Source organism: Leopardus geoffroyi, chromosome D3 (assembly GCF_018350155.1).
Source record: "Leopardus geoffroyi isolate Oge1 chromosome D3, O.geoffroyi_Oge1_pat1.0, whole genome shotgun sequence".
In the NCBI taxonomy this organism is placed as follows: domain Eukaryota; kingdom Metazoa; phylum Chordata; class Mammalia; order Carnivora; family Felidae; genus Leopardus; species Leopardus geoffroyi.
In genome coordinates, this window is record NC_059339.1 from 30,066,559 (window position 1) to 30,088,742 (window position 22,184).

At 43.5% G+C, this 22,184-nt stretch overlaps 2 protein-coding genes across 3 annotated transcripts in view; one reads left to right on the top strand and one right to left on the bottom strand.

Annotated features, from left to right (window-relative positions):
- LOC123588398 (piwi-like protein 1) overlaps positions 1-15,390 on the bottom strand; it is a 36,091-nt gene extending 20,701 nt beyond the window's left edge. The window contains exons 1-10 of the mRNA XM_045459276.1: positions 15,230-15,390; positions 14,493-14,661; positions 10,065-10,278; positions 9,280-9,494; positions 7,860-7,978; positions 6,911-6,991; positions 6,070-6,264; positions 3,793-3,904; positions 356-482; positions 21-138 (exon numbers count right to left, since the gene is read on the bottom strand). Coding sequence (XP_045315232.1) covers positions 21-138; positions 356-482; positions 3,793-3,904; positions 6,070-6,264; positions 6,911-6,991; positions 7,860-7,978; positions 9,280-9,494; positions 10,065-10,278; positions 14,493-14,661; positions 15,230-15,390 — 1,511 coding nt within the window. The remainder of the gene's footprint in view (positions 1-20; positions 139-355; positions 483-3,792; positions 3,905-6,069; positions 6,265-6,910; positions 6,992-7,859; positions 7,979-9,279; positions 9,495-10,064; positions 10,279-14,492; positions 14,662-15,229) is intronic.
- Positions 15,391-20,752: 5,362 nt separating this feature from the next.
- The window catches only part of LOC123588119 (ankyrin repeat domain-containing protein 26-like), a 289,757-nt gene continuing 288,325 nt past the window's right edge, over positions 20,753-22,184 (top strand). For both annotated transcript variants that reach the window (XR_006707710.1, XR_006707711.1), the window contains exon 1: positions 20,753-21,118. The gene's annotated coding sequence lies outside the window, so the exon portion shown is untranslated. The remainder of the gene's footprint in view (positions 21,119-22,184) is intronic.

Consider the following 22,184-nt stretch of genomic DNA (forward strand, 5'->3'; position numbering starts at 1 on the left):
CACAGAAAAATAACACTTACTTTTGTACAATATTCATGAATCTTTGTAATTCATGCTGCCTTTTTTCTGGATCCAACCTTGTATGCATAGCCAAGTCTCTCATCACTCTGTAGTCTTTACGCATTTCATCTGTTAGACCTTTACAAAAAAAAGTTTAGAAAAGATATAGCTAAAGAAGCAAGAATAGATTTACACGAGAGAGGCCAGGACCACTGTACCTGCAAGAGGAAGAACCAGCAGAGAGAATGCAGCTCTGGGCCATATGGAGTATTATGAAAAGCCGGTACTTCTACATCCTAACACCTGGGGCTTAAAAGGGGTGGACTTCTCTGAAGACTGCATAAATCTGTAGTACCTGTCAGGTAGCATAGCTCAGGAACCAGCATTATAGGCTCATGGGGCGTGTCCTGTTGGCTCTTTTTCCATTTGCCTTTGCTGACCAAAAGTGGCTGAGTTAGGTCAGTAACCACTAGACCATGTTGCTGCTCAACAGAAACAAGAAAGAACACTGGTGTAACTATCAGTGAAGCCTCAGCAAAGTCATATAAATATGTACAGAAGTGCGTTTTGGGGTCACCAACAGAGGCCTGGGGGTGTGCTGGTGATACGGTTTCCTCAAGTTTAAGAACGCATTAAAGATATTCTTAATATTCTCTTAGTTAGACATCCCACAGATGGCCTCTTTTTTTCTCTCTATCAACACACGTAGCCAAGGAGACAGGGATTCTTACAGACATTATATTGGGGGTCATTGTACCATCCTTTCACTACATATATGTAAACATATGACAGTCTCTTAGGATCTGTATTTCTCACTACAGCACTGTCTTAAAGATTCCTCAAACATACTTGAGAACTTTCAAGAGGATTCCCAAACGAAGGGGTGGACAACAAACCCAGTCAACTTTTTAGAGTTGCAATTCCACATATATTCCCAACATGCCTCCTGCATCATTTCCCCTAAACTCTCAGTCCCTGTTTCCAGGAGGAAGAGATATTTGCCGAGACATCCTACCCCTGGGCTGCAATTTCCATGCCACAAACTGCTTTTACTCTCTAACACACAGCAATGGTTCTTCATAGATCCTTCCATGCCAATCAGCAAGGTCCTCATCAGTAATAAGTTAGCCACATGAATTCTGGTGTTATCTGCCTGCTAAACATCCTGAGAACTCCAAAGGAGTTCCTACCTGAGACAAAACTTCACATCCAGTGTTCATGGCTCTTTTTCTCTTAAGCTGAACTATTGCTTTTAATTCTTATGATCTCATTGCAGACTATATATGTTTTTTTTTCACCCTTACAGTGGTCTTTAGTTATTTGAAACACAGCTGGGATTCACCCCCACTTCCTAGTTCTAGAGTCTTAAGGCCCAAGCTTGTGCAAGTATCTACATGTGTGTAGAATCATGGAATCGTTTTAGGGCCTCATCTATCAAAGCCTTTGGACGAGCTATTCTTCCTGTCAAAAACTTTGGGAAACATGCCTCTTATTTCCCATAGCTGCCATGCAACATCCTAGAAGGATCTCCTCCTCCAACATCAACTTCTGCACCTAAACAGGAGTTCTGTGGTCCTTCTTTGCAGCATTATGAAATCTTTTTTGAAGGCCAGGATTGTACTTTCCTTCTAAGGGCTCATCGATGGATTCCAGGATTTTTCTAGATCTCATGACAACAGAACGACTAAATTGCCATCTGTCATTAGACTGAGTTCCCGCCAGGGCATCCCAAGACTACTCAAATCGTTTAGAATATTTCAGCCCATCTGTTTTTTTTCTCAATTAAACCTGCTGAAACCACAGTCTTATGTTTCTTTTACATCCAAGGCTCCTGCCTATCAACTCGTGCCAAGAAGGTAGTTTGTCTTCATGTGACAAATCCTCTAATTATTCCCAAACCCACTGCTCTGTGATGCCAGCATGTGTGAATTTACTACAACCTATATATATTTGAACTTCTATGTGCTAGTCGTGGTGTAAGACAGAAGAGGTATTTACAAGGAGCAAAACCAACATTGTCCTGCCCTGGTGGAACTCTGTCTACAGAGAGGGGAGAGATTCGTAAAATGACCACTCAAATACAGAATTCCAAATTGGGATAGATGCTATGAAGTGCAAGAGCACAACAGAACAGGGGACCCCACAGAGGCCTGAGGTTTCAGGTTGGTGTGGGGGTGGGGTGGATGTACTCTGGATACCCAGCATGGCTCTTCTCAATCAATGACATTTAAGGTCAAATTTGGAGAATGAACAAGCAAATATCAGCCTGGTATCTCCATCTACCACCTCCATCAGAGCCTAAGTCAACCCAAAAATCCCTAATCTCCTCACACCGACTCCCCCGTTGTAGTAAATAACTCTGGCATCCACTCACTTCCTACCTCTCCCACCCTAATTCCGGTCACCATTATCATTGACCTAAAGTGACTTAGCCACCTCCTCACTGATGACTCTGCCTCCCTTTTTACCCACATACAGCCCATTCCTTGTAATTAGACACATATCTGTAAAATAAAATATATCACTTCATCCATCTGTATAACACCTCACAATATCTGATTTGTCTCCGTGGACAGAACTTTATACAATGTGGCCCCCACTTCATCCTCTGATTTCATATCCTACAACCCAAGGATGTCCTCCCTGCAACCATGTGCACTTCTTCACAGAATAATCTAGCCTTGTTTGGGATCTGGATACATCTTGCCCATCTGGAAAGTGGGGCCTTTTCTCTTCTCCCTCATTTGCCCACAGCTTGCTCCTTTCAGACATTCACATACCAGCTTCTCAGAGCTTTCCATGACCTCCCACTCTGAACCACCAGACACTGTCCATAATACCTCTCAATTTTAATTATCTGGATATATCCCTCATAATCCTTAGAATAGTCTTGTCTGTCTCTCTTCCTGCCATAAGGATGCAAGTTCCTTAAGAACAGACAACTCAGTGGTCCTACCAATGTATACCCAAGATGTGTAATGGGCACTCATTAAGTGCTTTTTTGGATTGAATGAACAAGAACTAAGTATGAAGCACAAGTGAGGATAATGTAATAGCACCATCCCCTTGAAGGGATGCCAGAGGGCTGTATAAGCCTTGGTGGTTCCAAGTAGCCATGGTTTGGATTCCAGTATAAAAATACAAGCTGTTTTTTAAAAAATATTTATAAGTTCTTTCCATTTGCTACAGATATCTGTAATTCCTTTCTCTCATCTGCCAAAGCTAGAAGACTAATCTCGTCAACTACTGTATCTTTGTGCACCAAGCTAAGTTTACTTATGTCTTTGTGAACAAAGATTGAGGAATCCATGAGTTCTGAGATTCAGCACACAGCTGACATCCTTCCAGATGGTAATTAGTCATTTGTTTCTTCTTTTCAAACCAAATTCTATAGGGCTCAAACTTCTATATAAGGAAAGTGTTCATATATGAAGTCTTGCCATATTCTATTTTCTACCCAATGACCCATCAACATGTTTCAAACTACCATAGCCTCTTCTTAGGCCCACGGTAGAGGCCATATTGGAGCCATTCTAATCATGTGACATTACCCTCTATATGAGTATGAGGCACTCGAATGCATGGATAATAGATCTGTCAAGTTACAATACCTCTAAGGAGAAATTTTATAGTAGATTATTATATATGTTATAGGTTAAAAGAGTATGTTATATTATTATAATCTAACATATAAGACTCTATATTGCACATGTATTTTTATGAGACATATTTGACTACATAATAAGAAAAAAAATGAGATTTAAATACATTGAAAGACAGGAGATTTCCTACCTCCTTGTAGTAGTCTACAAAGGTGATTTCCTCACCACCTGATTTCTTAAATGTACTTCTGGGAGTCTCCACCCAATTAATAGCATCCACCCGATAGGTTCTATTGTTATACCTGTGGAATGGTCACAACATATAGTATTATTCCTAACATATTTATGGCATGGGATCATGTAAGAAGTGAGAAGCTTTAAATCCTACAAGAAATTTCAGGATATATCCACTTTAGTAAATTCATATGAGATATAATTCACCTATGTAAGGGTACAATCCAATGGTTTTAGTATATTCACAGAGTTGTAAATCTTATACATTTGCCTACCCACCCTATTTCACATGAATTGAATGATACAGTATGTGACCTTTCCTGACAGCCTTCTTCCACTTAGTGTACTATTTTTCAAGGTTTGTCTATGCCGTAACATGTATTGGTATTTCATTCCTTTTTGTTGCCAAATGACACACTATTTTATGGATATACATTTTTATTTTTCCATTTATCAGTTGGTGAACATTTGAGTTGTTAACACCTTTGAGCTATTATGAATAATGAGGTTATGGACATTCATGTATCAATTCTGGTAGACATAGGTCTTCATTTCTCTTGGGTATAAAACTAGGAATAGATTTCTGGCTCATATGGTGACATTATATTTAGCATATTGAGAAAGGACCATCCTGTTTTCCAAAGAGACCACACCATTTTTACTTCTACAAGCAGTATGTGACGGTTAGTTCCAACTTTTTCACATCGTTGCCAACACTTAATCTCTACCTTTTCAAATTAAGCCATCATAGTATGAACAGGTATTTGCTTGTGGTTTGACTTTGCATTTCCCTGATGGCCAATAATATTGAGTTTCTTTTCATGTGATTATTGGCCATTTGTATATTTTCTTTGGAGGCCTGTCTATTCAGATCCTTTGCCCATTTTTTGAAAGTTGGGTTGAAAAAATAAATAAAAGTTAGGTTCTCTTTTAATTATTGACTTGTAAACATTTCTTACATATGGAGATGCAAGTTATTTAGGAGATATGTGATTTCAAATGTTCTCTCATTCTGTCCCTTTTTTTTTCTTTCTTTTCTTTTTCTTTTTCTTTTTTTTTTTTTTTTACTTTAAAGAAAGAAAGTTTTTAATTTGGTGAAGTCCAATTTATATTTTCCTTCTGTCATCCCTTCTCTGTTGGCATTTTATTTTTTAAGGTTTTGCCTAACTCAAAGTCAAGAAAATTTACTCCTATATTTTCTTCTAGGAATTTTATAGTTTTAACTCTTACATTTAGGTCTATTTTGATTTAATTTTGGGGATAAATTGGAGTTAATTTTGTATCTTCTGTGAGGAAGGGCCAGGTAGATATCCAGTGGTCCCAGCAATATTTGAGGAAAAGAGTATTCCTTCCTCAAGAAAGCGGTCTTGACACTTGTTGAAAAAAAATCATGGACTATAAATGTGAGGGTTAACTCCAGGATTCTCAATTCTATTCCATTGATTTTTAGGTCTATCTTCATACCAGTATCCCACTGTTCTGATTCCTAGAGCTTTGCAGTAAATTTTGAAATTGGGAAGCAAGAATAAAGTTGAGGACTCCTAAGATGATGCTGGCCAAGCAGTTTTACATCCACACTCTTCAGCTTAAAATGTCTAGTCTAGAGGAAGATTAAAAGTAAAACACTTCCGTCAAGCGGAAATTTGCTAATGGATTATAATTAAGCCCTGATTTTTAAAATTAGTTAGACACAAAGCAAGAGAAAAGAAATTTGGAAGGAGCATATTCTGTTACATGTGAGAGAGGGTTCAGAGCAGGTGACTGGATCAACATCAGGAATCACAAGAACAGCAAAATCTACAACTGAAACTTATCTTTTTCTCATGCGGTATAGACAGATGAGAAAAGCATGGATGGATTCTCACCATTTCCATGCTATTTCTGCTTCTGACCTTTAATGTTTAGTGATTTGAAAACTATAGGACCATCTCTTATGGGGGGAAAAAGTTCTCAAAGTGATTGGATAGGTTTTTAAAGAGCAGACTTACAGGACACCTGGGTGTCACAGTTGGTTAAGTGTCCGACTTCAGCTCAGGTCATGATCTCATGGTTTGTGGGTTCAAGCCCCACATCAGGCTCTGTGCTGACAGTGCAGAGCCTGGAATCTGCTTCGGATTCTGTCTGTCTGTCTGTCTGTCTCTCTCTCTGCCCCTCCCCCACACTCTGTTTCTCTCTCAAAAAAAAAAAAAAAAAACCAACAACAAACATTAAAAAATTAAAAAAAAACACTTACTTTGTAAAAACAATTGATCCAACTAATTCTTTAGAGATTTCCTTAGCATCTTTCCTTTGGGATTTGTTATCAACATGCATTATTAGATCATAAGCAGTTTGCATTCGGAGCAGTTTATGGTTCACATCAGCACAGAGGGTAATGCTGGTTTCATACTCAAGAATAGAAGTACTATATCCAGGCCAGATTACCAGCCTGCAAACAGAATACATTAGATGTAAGGGTCAAAGTCCAAGCTCTGAACAAAGAAGCAAATGTCCCAGGGTTGGAACTTGGGGTCTAAAACTGGTGCTTAGGAGTCAAGCAGTTTCAATTTCTTATTTTTAGTAAGAACTGATCTTTTGAAGGACCTTTCCAATAGAGATTTACCTGATGTGCTAGTTATAACTCTTACACCCTCTTTGTTAAACCATATTGTTACCACCCACAGGCTCACACACCTATATCCACACACGTACATACAAATGTGAGAATATATAGGATATAGGTGTATAAATTATAAACATCTACACAATATATACATACATACATGTAGCTATAATTACTATGATTGAAAGTATTTAAGAGACATTTATTATTCAAATTTTAGAAGATTTAGACTTCTTATGAGGTTTATATAACTACTGAATACCTCAAGGTTTATGCTTATCACTCTAGGATTGTAAGAGTGAATCTTTTCACTTCGATTGAAATTTACATTAAAATCTAACTTAATCGTTCATGGCCAGTGGGTACCACTGAAAAGACCATCACTTATAAATCCTACTGCTTCAAATGAGAGTAACTTTCTCAAATGCTTCTATGGTCAGGTCTGTAGAATGTGAAACTTTCCACTGTGTACTTATGATTGAGGAACTCTGTGGCCTCATTCTCGTTGTAATAGTTGCGACCAACTTGCTTCAAATCCATCATCTTCAAAATCCTAGAAATTGGAAGAATGGATTTCGTTGAAACCACAGTGAATATTATTAAGCATTTACTAACAAACACGGAGATACACTGGGGGAAAGAAATCTACAAGTGACTTTGTTTTACAAACAATTAACAGGAAGTGCCTGATACAACAAGTAAATGACATTGTAAGGTAGATATTAAAGCCCCTTGAGCCTCCATTTTCCCCTCCTTTACATAATCTACAACAAAAGGTCATGGGAAGGTCATCAGAAGGTCCTTCATCCCCAGAAATGAACTGAAACCTCTTTTGCAGACTATGTGCCTCCAATTTTCATTTTCACTATTTGTGCATCACCATAAGTGTAGAACACCAAACAAATGTAGGGGTGCCTGCTTGGCTGAGTCGGTTAAACACCAGACTTCGGCTTAGGGCATGATCTTGCATTGAGGGCTCAAGCCCCGCACTGGGCTCTGTGCTGACAGCTCAGAGCCTGGATCCTGCTTCGGATTCTGTGTCTCTCTCTATGCCCCTCCCCCCTTGTGCTCTATCTCTCTTACAAAAATAAACACACTTGGAAAAGAAAACAAATGCACATTTAGTCCAGGGAGAAAGAGGCATCGCTGTGCACAGTTGACATCTGCCCCTCCCTAGACAGGGAGCAGGCATGTGATGTGGGGTAGGCAGGAAGAACAATGTCAACAATAAGCCACAGAACTCAAACAAAACTCAAATCTAGGTGAGGTTCAAGTGCTGATTCATCTCAAAGATTGCTTGCCCTCCCAGAACATGAGGAGACATCGAGAACACAAATTCTAGGACCAAACATCTATGTACAGTGCCACTGACACACTAACATGCAACCAAATCTCAAGGAAACGAAATCTTACAAACACACTTTCTAAAGAGAATGTTGTAATAACGTAAGCAGTCCAGTGAGGTGGGTTTGAGTTCACTGCAGAATTCAATGGTGACCTTCACAATCTTTTTGCCCCATCGGCTGACCAGTTCTGTTTTCTGAGGTAAAGAAAAAACAAAAAGGTCTGGTGCTCCTTCCAAGGAGAGTATGCTCATTACTAGACCACAAATCAACAGGTCACTTGGGTGTCCGGCAGGAGCAATCTTAACCCCCAGCGGCACATTCAGGTAGGAAATAGGATTTAGGAGACCCAAATGGGGGTCAGAATTAAATATTTACAATGATTTTTTTTTTAACTTAAACAAGCTCCTGTAAATTATGCACTTGGTAAATAAATATAGAAGTTTATTGAAGTGGGGTGTCTGGGTGGCTCAGTCGGTTAAATGTCTGACTTGAGCTCAGGTCATGATCTCACAATTTGTGGGCTCTAGCCCTATGTCGGGCTTTGTGCTGACAGCTCAGAGCCTGGAGCCAGCTTCAGATTCTGTGTCTCCCTCTCTCTCTGCCCCTCCCCTGCCCACACTCTGCCTGTCTCTGCCTGTCTCTGCCTGTCTCTGCCTGTCTCTGCCTGTCTCTGCCTGTCTCTCTCTCTCAAAAATAAACGTTTGAAAAAAATTTTTTTAAGTTTGTTGAAGAGGGTCACCTGGGTGGCTCAAGCAGTTAAGCCTCTGACTTTTCATTTCAGCTCAGGTTATGATCTCATGGTTCAGGAGTTTGAGCCCCACTTCAGGCTCTGTGCTGTGTCAAACCTGCTTGAGATTCTTTCTCTCTGCCCCTCCCCCAATTGCTCACTCTCAAAAATATTAAATTAAGGAAAAGAAATGGAATATTAAGTCCTTCCAGTTCTGTGTGTGTGTGTGCGTGCATATGTGATGTTTTGGAACAAGAAATAAAAACTTATTCAATACTTCATCAGCATTTGAGCCCTATTTGCCATTGAAAAGGTAAAAAATATATATTTTGGTCCTAAATTCATTTTAACCACCAAAATGAGGCATGAGGGAACATCAGTGATAGCCAAACATGGCATGTGGGTTTTGTTACAAATCCTATGGGCAAGAGATCTTCGAGAGGTCTCCATGAACCATTGTATAAAAATGGTATATTTGCTATAATACAGGGAGAATGTGAGAGAAAGAAAGAACAAAGGTCAAGGAAATGTCCACTAACAGGAGTGCCTGCATGGCTCAGTTGGTTAAGTGCCCAACTCTTGACTTCAGCTCAGGTCATGATCTCGTGGTTTGTGGGTTCAAGCCCTGTGGCTCTGCACAGTCAGTGCAGAGCCTGCTTGGGATTCTCTCTCCCTTGCTCTCTGCTCCTCCCCTACATGTGCTTTCTCTCTCTCAAAATAAGTGAATAAACTTAAAGAAAAAGAAAATATCCAATAACATTACTTCACCTGCTTTTGTAGTTTATGAGGCAGTAATAAAGAGTTCCCATCAAATATGTGACACTCTCCAATTACATGTTTATGCTGGCAAAGCAAATCTGTACGAACTTTTCCATCTTCAATCTCTGGCATGTAATCAATGTTATACTTATACGTGAGGAGTTCAGGACGAGAGGTCACTCGGAAATGGTTGGTGAATAGCTTTACCACTCTACCTTGCGTTCCTGAAAAAACCAAGCCACATGTCAATAATGAAACAAGTTGACAATGTAGACACCACGATCTTGAGAGCTTAAGTTAGGTCAAACAAAGACATGAACAAGTAACGAACATTTATACACACCTGATGCCCAGAATATGTACCAGCCTTTTAAAGGAATCCTCACACAAACATACATTTAGAGTTAAAATAGAAGATTAAAATATTAAATTAACAACAACAAGAGATCAAAAGAAAACCTCTTGTAACACAAAGCTTCCAAAAGGGGAGAGTGAGTGGGGAGCCAGTTTGTAATAGTGTTTAGCATAAAAAAAAAAAGGCTCAGCACAACCAAAGAACTGGGTCATTTGATTTTAGTTGCTATAAAAGGAAAAGAAAACTGGAGAGTACATCCAGGTCCCAAAATAGGTCTCTATTTCTGCAAAGGTGGAGGTTATTACAACATGAGAAGGTGCGAAGGTACCTCCACTCACAGTGATGGGGTGAAGCTCTAAGACTCTCAAACACAAATGAACCTCAGAACAAGAGCAACACGAACAATTCCATAACAGTAGGTTGTTAAAGGCCAGCACACCTGTTGTGGAGTCTTTCACATGTTCCAAGTACTGTCGGGTATTCACCACCTGGTCTTGAAAAATGGCTCCAAGACCCCTTTTCCCCTTCAGTGACAATGCCTGCAATCCAGCCCCCAGCTGAAGTTCCTCTGCACAGAAACAAATGCAAAAACCATGAATTTTATGTGATAAAAAACAAATGGAAATGTAAACAAAGGACAATGTTAAGTACAACTTAAGTTGAGGTTGTTGGCGGTAGAAAACAGGGTTGTCAAAGGATCCAAACAACAGTAGTTCAGTAATGATCACCAGAAAAGGTGAATGTTACCCAGAAGCCTTTCCCAACAAGACCCCATTCCATGTCAGCGGCTACCCTAGCACCACATTCATTGCTGCTATGGTGTTTGCCTCCTTTCATCCGGTATTTGCTCAGAGTGCAAGCTTCTTCAAATCAGAAACTTTGTCCTTTCTCTTCTTTATAGGCTAATCACCTGATACCAGAGTGCCCTCTAGTGGGCATCATAAAATGCTGACTAAATAAACAGCCCTTTCAAAAAAAAAAAAAAAAATGCATGAGAAGTGTTTGAGTGACCTCAGTGGATGAAGCTGAGGACTCTTGGTTTCAGCTCAGGTCATTATTTCACAGTTCCTGAATTTGAGCCCTGCATCAGAGCTCTGTGCTGACAGCATGGAGTCTGCTTGGGATTCTCTCTCTGCTCCTCCCCTACTCTGGCTCTCTCCCTCTCTCTACATAAACAAACTAAAAAAAAATTGTTTATCAAAAGCCAGTTTCATGATTTTTTTTTTTAAAAAACTAATTGATTTTTTTTTAACAGCAACTGGGAAAGGCTCTCATGTTATTTTTATCACATTGTAATATTCATCTAACTATTTTAAAGGTCAATATTTGGAGCACAGTGCAAAGCAATCTTTCACATATTATGAAAGAAACCTCCATAAATGGGTAATACAGTCCATGCCTTGGGTTGCAGAAACTGGTTTTCTTCAAAATGTTACTTCTGGAAGCTATTATCCCCAGCTTATGATGCTCTTATAAAAACACAGTCTGAATTTCCATAATAGAAAAACTTATTTCATTTTACACATAAGTTTTTAAATGATTTTTATCAAACTCTCAACTAATTCCTGACACACCCAGCAATCAAATTTATCATATTCAAACTTCAGTGAAAGAAAACAGCAAGCATCATTCATTAGTACTTGCTACATACAGTATACTTTACATAAAATATTAATAACCCCTGAGATGTGACAGGTGATAAAAATAGGTGTCTTAATATCGTATATTCATGTTTATAACTTCATCTTATGGGGTCTGGAATTTGTCTCAGTTTATTATAAAAGTATTTACAACAGAGGATACAAAAGCAGAGGCAACAGGAGCAAAAATAGACAAGTGGGATTTCAAACTAAATACTTTCTTTTTTTTTAATTTTTTTTTCCAACGTTTATTTATTTTTGGGACAGAGAGAGACAGAGCATGAACAGGGGAGGGGCAGAGAGAGAGGGAGACACAGAATCGGAAACAGGCTCCAGGCTCTGAGCCATCAGCCCAGAGCCTGACGCAGGGCTCGAACTCACGGACCGCGAGATCGTGACCTGGCTGAAGTCGGACGCTTAACCGACTGCGCCACCCAGGCGCCCCTCAAACTAAATACTTTCTGTACAGCAAATGAATCAATCAACAGAATGAAAGGCAACTTACGGAATGGGAGAAAGTATTTGCAAACCATGTATCTGATAAGGGGTTAATTTAAAATACATTAAGGAACTTCTGCTACTCAATAGCCAAATACCTAATAACCTAATTTTTTTTTAATGGGGAAAGGACCTGAATCAGCATCTCTCCAAAGAGGACATATAAATGGCAAACAGATATATGAAAAGATGCTCAAGGTCATTCATCAGAGAAATGCAAATCAAAACCACAATGAGCTATCACTTTCCATCCGTAAGTATGGCTATTATATCACACACACACACAAAGCACACGTGCACACACAAAGCATGCATGCACACAAAGCATGCATGCACACACGAAGAACCCCCCTCCCCCCAAAAAAAGACAGCAAGTGTTAGTGAAGATGGCAAAAAACCTGAACCCTCTTAGAATACAAAATGATATAGCTGCTATGGAAAACAGTATGGAGATTCCCCAAACACTTAAAGGTAGAACCACCAATCCAGCAATCCCACTTCTGGAGGATTCTTTCAAAGGATTGAAATTAGAATCTTAAAGAGCCATGTTTGCTGCAGCCCTTGTTAAAACTAGCCAAGCCCTGGAAACAACCTGAATGCCCATCAACGACTGAATGTATAAAGTTAATACAGTATATACACACAGTGGAATATGATTCAGCCTTAAAAAGGAAATCCTGCAATAGGAGGCATGATCTTGAAGACATCATGCTAAGTGAAATAAGCCAGTCCTTGAAGGACAGATCCTGCATAATTCCACTGGTAGGAGACATCTAGAATAGTCAAAGTCACAGAAGCAGAGAGTAGAACGGTGCAATTCGGTGAGGGGAATGAGGAGTTGCTACTCAACAGGTGGAAAATTTCCCTTATGCAAGTTCTAGATAGCTGCCATGTAACATTGTGCCTCTAGTTCACATTACTGTATTGTACACTTAAAAATATGTTATAGGGTAGATCTCATGTTAACTATTCTCACCATAATTAGTAATAATTTAAAACTTAAATAGCAGCAAATCAGAGAATCAGATTTGAGGTGTAATTATATGAGCCAAATCCTTGGCAATCAGTATTAGGCTGCATGCACACCTGTATAATGATAACCTTTCACCTATGAAAATAATAAAATGCAGGTAAATGCTGAGATGCCCAATGAGCTGCCCAAGCATTCCATACAGTGGTTTACAGTAAGGTTTCTAGAGTTATTAATTAACATGGAGTTATTGTATACACATGCACTGTCTAAATCTGAAAAGCAATTCTTTTGAACAATTGGCTAGTCTGATTGATAATAGTCTCCATTTCTTTTCCCTAAACCTTAAAATAGAAGGGGACTAAAACATTGACAGATAATTCATTGCAGAAATGAAAAATAGTTGCAAGCTGTACACTCTTCGCATCCTGCCAAAACATACTGAGGTTCTCTGCCTAGAGTTTTATGGCTGTGGTACACCCTCATGTATTAAACACCTCCCCCCCCCCCCCATATCCCTCTCTTTCCCTCTTTTTACTTGGAGGCTGAGGTGTTCTTCTTGGTCTTCTTCGTCGTGCAGGCTTGACCCCTGGACTTTCCAGTGGCTGGAGGCCAGGCTGAATTTGACCAGTTTGCTGGGTCTGTATGTTTTAGGAGATAGAAATAAAGAGTGATAGTAACGGTGTTTGTTCATCATCCCTAAATGGCTTGCCTGCCAGGTGCCAGGCACTGCCAGGGCATGAAGCATGTTCCCTTGTAAAGGCTCACGTGCCAGTGACAGAAAATAAAAGTCATGATTTCTCTAGGTTAGTGTGTTAATTGCTAAGGAATTGAAGAAATGTAGAACCAAGCAAAGTACAGAAAACTGGGTATTACCGGAAGGTGGGATGTGAGGGGGCTGGTTGAATTCATGGGGGACAAAGACCCTCAGTGAGAAGTTGCCAATGAATCAAAGACTGGAAAGAGGAGAGTGAGTTACAAGGTTATATGAGCCATAGGTAGAGGAAAGAGCAAATTTTCTACTGTAGAAACGTTTAAGAAAGAACAAGGTGGCCGATGTGACTGCTGCAAGGTGAGCACGAGGTAGAGAAGCTTAGGTCAGAGAGGTGGTGGGAGAGAGGCCTTTTTTTTCAATGTTTATTTTCGAGAGAGGGAGGGAGGGAGAGAACAAGCAGGGGAGGGTGAGAGAGAGAGAGAGAGAGAGAGAGAGAGAGGAAGACAGAGGATCCAAAGCGGGCTCTGCACGGTCACACTTGGGGCTCAAACCTACAAACCATGAGATCATGACTTGAGCTGAAGTTGGGGCTTAATGGAATGAGCCACAGGTGCAGCCCAGGAGGGAAGCCATCTCAGATGTGCCTCTGACTGAGAAAATGGGAACCTTTACAGGATGTCAGGCAGAGGAACTGCACGGACCGATTTATATGGTTCTGTGTGCTGGGAAACAGGTAGAAGGAAAGACAAGGGTGGAAGCAAGAAGACCAGTTTGGAGACCACTCGCCACGTGCAGCAAGGGATGCTGGTGGCTTGGACCAGAGGGTAGTAACAGAGGTGGTGACACATTGTCAGATGCCAGATATTTTTTGGAAAATTGGGAGATGACAGTGTTTCCTGGATGTTGGTGTGCAGGAAGAGTTTGGGGTCGAGAGAGGAATCTCGGGCATATTTGCATATGAGAAAACGCGTGAGAAGGAAGCAGTAGCTGAGGAAGATAAAGCATCTTTTGCACCAAAGAGAGTAAACAGTCTGTTGTGCTCACCGCTGTGGCGGCTCCCGGCGGCGGAGGCGCGGCGGCTCCCGGCGGCGGAGGCGCGGCGGCTCCCGGCGGCGGAGGCGCGGCGGCTCCCGGCGGCAGGGTGGGTTGAGAGGGCGCCCGACCTCGCGCGCGGCCTCGGGCTCGGGTCCTGGCCCGACCTGACATTACTGTCCTGAAGGGGACAGACCCTGGAAGGGGACACAGTTATGTTAGATTTCTCTAGGTAGTTGTCTGGTCACCTTCTACAAACCAGGACTTTGAAGAAGGCATCAGGTTGCTAACTACACGTGTTTTCCAATCACACCAAAAAGACTGCTAACTGCCAACTTGTCAGAGAAGCATCCTGTGGTAAAAGGGAACCTGGTAAAATATTCTTAGAGACGTGCAGAAATTTATTGACTGGGATTCTTTCCCCCCACACCAAGTGACAGGTCACTGTGGGTTACCCTGCTTGCTTGTAGGAGTCCAGTGCGCATAGAGTTCACACCTACCGCCTATCCCCCTGGCGCGCACGCACACACACACACACACACACACACACCACACCCCACACCCACAGGCACACACACCCAGGGCTACCGCCACCCGAATGGGTCACCCTTCCCTGACTCTGCTGACACAACTCACCTTCGTTCCTTCCTCCTGAAGTATTAGTCTGATCTGTGGGGTGTTAGTTGCCTTCTTTTCATGCCCTGTAGCCTAGGGTTCCTCTTTCAGCCCCGCAGCGCCTGAGCGCTGACATCCGCGGGGTCAGAGGGGCAAAGCTCCTCTCTGAAAGGGTCAGCCTTTCCCGGGACTGGCCCTGTACCTCGCCTTGGCCACCAAAGGGCAGTAGGTCTAGCTTGGCCTCCTTGCGGGACGCTCCCACAGTCAGCAAGGCCCGACCAGCCCCAACCCTCATTTCTATTTCAACCCTGCTGGCCCAGCCCCTTCAGGCACCGCCTCCATCCGGGCCCAAATGAGGCCTACCTAGTAGTGCACCTGGCGGTTTCAAAGGTGCTCTGAGTCTCAGGGGGATGGGCGTGGGTGGTTCTGCCCGCTCTCCTGCCCCACCCTACCTCCCCCACCAAACATCCCCCGATTAACCTGCCAGGTGACTTCACCAAATGAGGTGCACATGGAGCTCCAGAAACTTAGGCCCTTACCACTTAATATTTTAACCAGTTCCCCACGGCTCCCAATAAAACTACATTGTAACCACTGTGACTATCCTTGGATCCAAATCTAGGCTCCTCCATCATCGTCTCCTTGGCCTAGATCCCTACAAGCGGGTTTGCAGTGATTTGTAAGCTTTTAAGTATTGGGGTAATTTAAAAAAAATTTTTTGTTGTTGTTGAATCAGGCTTTTTTGTCCATTGCTTCCAAGTTTCTGTCATTCTTTGACTTCACCACTTAAAATTGTTTTTTTAATTCACTAATTCTTTAATTTTTGTAATTGCATTGTCTTGCATTTAAATCCTTGATGCACACACTGGATACCCATTTCATTGTTTAACTTTTTAATTTTAATTCCAGTTAGCATAACAGCATTCCATTAGTTTCCACTGGACAGTCATTTTAATTCAGAGAGAGTTATCTGACACCATTTCTAAAATAATCCTAACCTTGCCCCTGCTTTGAAGTCCCATCGTAATTCTGCAGAAACCTGTGTGTTCCTTTGGCTCTAATTCCAAACTCAGTTCTGCTTTGTCTGGTGTACCAGTAACATGATGTTTTGTTCCTTGACCTTGAAAGTATTCTAAAGACTAGAAAAGCCTAAATTGGCTAAGCATTTGAAAATCCCTGGCTGTTCCTTCAAATGAGTTTTTGAGTCAGTGCATTGAGTTCCGGAATATAATAAATGCTGTTGCCTGGTGACTCTGAGGTTGGATTGAATTTAGACATCGATTTAGTTCTTCTGAATTGCAGAGTCTTCACTAAGGTTTTCCTGGAAAATCCTTGTGCTCATAAGTGATTCCAAGGAAGATGTTTGGGGGTATCCAGGTTGCTGTATAGAGAGCACCCTAGAAACTGGCTCAGGTGCCCTCTGAGGGGGCATGTGTACCCCCCATGGTGGGGGCCATGTGTACTGAGTGTTCTGGTTTCAGATTCTGGTTTGTCTGGTGGAGGGTAACCTGAGAGAGGGGGTAGGGAGAAGAAGAGGAGAAAACTCTGGAATAGCAAATTGGATGAGACTCCCAGACATCACTTATGGACTTGGTGTCCTTCCCTGAGTCCAGCCCAGTCCTTGGGTATAGCAGGTTCTTAGTATTAAGCACACCTAAGATGCATCCTTCATCAAGGAGCTGCCTCTTCATGGCACTTGGGACTCTTCCCAGTAAGTCTTCTCTCGTGCCTTTCAGAAAAGTTGTACCATTTTCTGCCCACTGGCATTAACAGGTCATACACTGAATTTGTTCCTGAGCTCCATAGAGTCTACATCACTACTTATGACTGGACTTTCACCGACAGAATAGAAGGGCCTCAAGGGAAGGATCTGTTCTTTTTCTGCTCTTTCTCCAATAGAGATAACAGTACCTGACCAAGACTAGGCACTCAATTCATATATTAAGAGAGAATCGATGGATGCATGAATGATTACATTTAATGATGAATCCCTGGGAAATCTGACTGACTTATAACTCTTTTTTTTCTTTAAAGTTTATTTATTTTTGACAGAGAGAGAGAGACAGAGAGAGAGAGACAGAGCATGAGTGGAGGAGGGGCAGAGAGAGGGAGACACAGAATCTGAAGCAGATTCCAGGCTCCAAGCTGTCAGCACAGAGCCTAATGCAGGGCTCGAACTCACGGACCGCGAGATCATGACCTGAGCCGAAGTCGGATGCTCAACTGACTGAGCCACCCAGGCGTCCCTGACTTATAACTCTTATAAACAACCCCAAATGCCACAGAGTTGATCTGATTATCATTACCTTCCTGATAACATGCAGGAATCTGCCAGTGTTCTTTCTGGGCAAAAAAAAAAAAAAAAAAAAAAAGGAAAGGAGGGCAGTGGGAGAGAAGGTGGTATTTAAGTTGGAAAACTGGGGATACACAGGAAAAAGCAGTAGATAACTAAATGCAATTTGGATATACAGTTTGTACATATACTGGATCTACACACACATTCTTGCTTATACTTATGTATATATGTATTTATTTACACCTGAAATGAGAAGACACAATCACACACCAAAATAAACCTAATGGAAGAGGCTGACAAAATGGAAGGTGAAAAAACTAAGGTGGTTCTTTAAGAAATCAAGATACCAGCTAAGCGGCTAAACCACCAAGAAGCCTAATGAAGACAAAAAGAAAGCGCCGAGAATCTTTGCAAAGATAATGAAGAAATGATCACAGAGAGGGAAAGGATGAGAAGAGGAATAATTAGCAGGCCTCTGCAAAGTAATGGAGAAACCTGGGTAAAAGGGATGGTTGTCTACACCACCTTGCATAAAATCACATCAATTGTTCCCTCTCTGCTTCCTTCATGTTTCCCTCCCACACCTTGTTCCCACGCCTCTGCTTCTAGGAGATAGATCACATGCTACACGTTCCTACCCAAGTAAATAAATAACCATGAAAGAACACACATCCATTTCTGGAGGTGAATGAATATGTTTACTACCTTCGTTATAGTGATGGTATTACAGGTGAGTGCATAGGAGAAAATTCATCAAGATTTATACAATCAATGTGTGCAATTTGTTGTAAAAAGAGGGAGACAGAGAACATAAAGTTAATGCAGCAAATGTTAACAGTTGATGAATCTCAGTTAACAACTGATGAATTCAGTTGATCAATATATCAAGATGCTTTGTGCTGTGCTTGAATTCGTCTGCCCACCACCCCCACAGGTTTCAAATTGTATCAAAATGAAGAGGCCTAGAAGCTGTGAAGAAAGCATTTGTGCTTTCCTACTTAGCGATGCACAATGTAACTCTGTCAACTGAGAGAAGAGGCAGAGCTGAAATAAAAACAAAGTTATTTATTTGGGGTCTCAGAATTGCAGTTTGGGAAAGACACATTTGGGCAGCAACCAAAATAGTGCCTCTACCCTCCCCACCCCCATCCAGGGAATAAAAGGAAAAGGTTTTTGAAGACAAAAGGGAATGCTTGTATATGTCATTTACTAAGAATTCTGATGACCAAGATTGGTGTTGGTGGCAGGAAACTAAACTTGGTGACTGTAACTGGTGTCTAAGGCTATCACTAAGCGGGGTCTCTTACTATAGCAAGTGGCAGGTGTTTGGGCTGAGTCCCTGGAAGAGTTTCAGTTTGGCCCGGTTCCAGTATTTGTGGTTCTCCTACCAGTGAGGATGTACATCAGGCCCATCTCCTTACTGGCCTCTGGCTCCATTTGAAAACCTGTTGACATAAGTGACTATTTCATTTCACCTTTCACAATGTAATATATTGAAGAAGATAATATTAAGAGGCCAAAAGTGAAGCTTGGGCTTATGTCCGTGTTGTGTTTAAAGCAGGCAACCCAAACCCTAAAGCCCTTAATGCAGTGGCTGGCACACAGTAGGTCCTCAATATATGGTTCTAATATAATGGGGGGGGGGTTGGCTACCAAGCAACCATTTCACATTCTCTGGGCTCCCCAGGGACTCTCACTGGAGATAGTGGGGTGGTGGGATTGTGACTGAGACTCCCCTTGCCCAGCAAGAAGCAGGCATAGGTCTCAGGCCAGGCCAATAGGATGCTCCCTCCTTGGAACGGGAACCTCCAACAGCTGGAGCTCCTTCCACCTGAGTGGTGGCACCCTAACCACTCTGTCCTTGCCAGGCGACTATTCCCAAGGGTCTCTCTTTCTGGAGCTACCTTGCTTTCAACCCAGTCCTCCAGGCCCCCCTTGGACTCTGGGAATGCCCATTATCCTTCCAGCTTATTTTCTTTTCCCTAAGCTAGTCAAAATCATCTTCTCTGGCTTATGGCACTGACAAATGGAGAAAAGGGGACTCTGAACCCCTCAGCAAGAGGGCGTGCTCTGAGCTGTGACAGGAGGGCTGAAACCCGGGGGCTCTTGAGGGCAGGATGCGAGTCCTTTAAGTGGACTTCAAGGCCTTAACAGGACCTTGGAAGACTGCCAACCCTTCTTGTTCATGCCACTCCAGCCCTACTGGCCTCCTAGCTATTTGTCACACCCAGTGGCACACTCCTACCTCAGAGCCTTTGCACTTGCCCTTCCCTTTGCCTGGAATGCTCTTCCTCCAGAAATCCCCCAATCTACTCTTCTCTTCTTTGCTCAAATGGCATCTCCTCATGGGACCTCCCTCAAGCACCCTACTTCAAAGATACAAACCCCACCTGTCTCCTTTGCCTACTTCATTTTTCTCCAGAAACTTCCAACATACCACATCATCTGCTTATTTATTTTTCTGTCTACCTCCTACGCCTGGTGAGGGCAGGCTTTTGCCCATCTTGCTCACTTCTGTATCCTCAGTACAGTAACCTGGCATGTGGTAGGTGCTCGATAAACGTTTGTAAACCCGAGTTGCAGTCTGGGTGGACGCGGTCAGGAACGTGGTGGAATAAGCGTTGGTCACAAAAGAGTCTTGGAGATCCTGGCTGACAAGTGCCCTATTGGGGTCCTGGAAGGATCCTATTCTGCCACTCTCCCACTGACCTGAGTGTGGGGGAGGGAGCCACGTAAGGCCTGGCCAATCTGGGTGGAGAGCCACTGTATCTTGGAAGACATGATAATAATAATAATAATAATAATAATAATAATAATAATAATAATGGCAGCTTTTATGGTTGCTGGTCTTTTTTCCTAGGTCTCTGTTAAGTGCTTTACATTCACTATCTCTTTTATGTCTGGTATGATTCTGATGAGGTGGTCCTATTACATCCATTTTATACACATAAATGTATTTTAATGTTTATTTATTTTAGAGACAGGCACAAGCGGAGTCGGGGCAGAGAAAGAGGGAGACAGAATTGGAAACAGGTTCCAGGCTCTGAGCAGTCAGCACAGAACCCAACGCAGGGCTCACCCACGAATCATGAGATCATGACCTGAGCCGAAGTCGGACACTCAACCGACTGAGCCACCCAGGCGCCCCTATTACATCCATTTTAAAGATGAGAACCTTGAGGCTTGCAGCCAGTCAATAACAGGCCCCACTGCCTCAGGCCACTTGCAGCCTGGCAAGTAGCAGATCTGGGAATGAAGGATACATTTCCGCCCTGCCCAATAGAGGGGAAGTAGGACCTGGGTCGCCAGGCGTGGGAGGCGGGGCTTCCCGTGGAGGCGGGGCTGCTGGTGGCAGGGGCCCAGAGCGTGCCTGGGCCCCGAGGACCTTCCTTCCCGCCAGGGGCCAGGCTGCGCTGCGGAGGCGGCGGCGGCTCGCCGGGGGGCGGGGAGGCTGCGCGGCGGGACCTCACGTCACCGGGCGCTCGGCCCCGCCCCGCTGCGGCTGCAGCTGCGGAGCCGGAGAGCCGGCACCGCCGCTGCCTGGGCTGGGAACGCAGCGCGTGCGGCCATGGCCTCCAGCGCTGCGGCTAAGCGGGCGCAGGGTGCGGGGGCGGTGGGAGGGCAGCCCCGGGCCCCCGCCGCAGCGCTCGGCTGACCGGCTGCCCCCGCGTCTTCTCCCACAGAGGCGGACACTAGACAGAGGCTGCTGGGCACCATCAAGAAGGAGGTGGGTGCCGGAGGCGGGGGCGGGGGCGCGATCCTGGGGGAGGGGGCTTCCAAGCACCCGGGGAAGGGTCTCCGAAGGAGAGGTGGCCGGTGGCGGCGGCGGCGGGGACAGCCATTTTCGGTTTGGGGCTCACCTGGCTGGGTATTTACCTCCCGGGGAACTGGAGGTGGATGAGTTTGGGAATGGGGGTATAAGGGGACTCTGGATGTTTTTATGCTGTGTGCAGGGTCGGGTGCAGCGGGAGGGCCCTCCTGGGTGTGGGGCACCCCTGGATATGTCTGGGTAGGACCTCCTCTTGTGGAGGAGCCGGTGGTTGGATCTCAGGAAGGTGAGGCAAGCGCCTGGGGGTGCTGACTGGGCGTATTGGGTGGTGGGGGGCTGAATGGAGCTGCAGAAGGAAGACCAGACTTCGGAAGGGGGGAAAGGGTCACTGTGGAAAAATGCCCCTCATCCCAGATCTCCCCTTTCCCGCAAATTCTCAGTGCTTGCAGCCACCCCCAGGAGCCAAGAGACTCCCCCCGCCCCCCATCCCTGAAAGCCCCTGGCAAGTGGGTTACTCCATTTGTGGGCTTGTCCCCTGCTGTTTTGGCAGGTGGGTTTCCCTTACCCCCTACCCCACCCCCACATGTAGTAGAGTGAGAAGCAAGCAAGGTTCAACTGTCCCTCTGCCCCTTCCCTCTCCTTGGGGTCAACTGGGAACCCAGTCCAACCTTTAGTTTGTAGCCCCGGACTGCCCACAGAGGGGAGAATCCATAGTGGTTGGTTCCCGGGAAGCGTTTAGATGCTTGGACTGTATGTGTGCGTGTGTGTAAAGCATGCACACGCCTATGTGGGCAAGGACATGTGGCTGTGAGTGTGTGCCTCTGAGCATGTCTGTGCATCAGTCTGGAGATATCCAAGTATATCTTCTTATTGCGTGTATATGGGTCTGTGTGTTTATGTGTTTTCGTGAGTATGAGGTGTATCTGTGTGATGCATGAGTCTCTGTGTACATGGGTGAGGCCGTGACCATGTATGTGTGATTGTATGCGTGTCTATCGCCTTCCTTATGTCACTTCCCATCCTG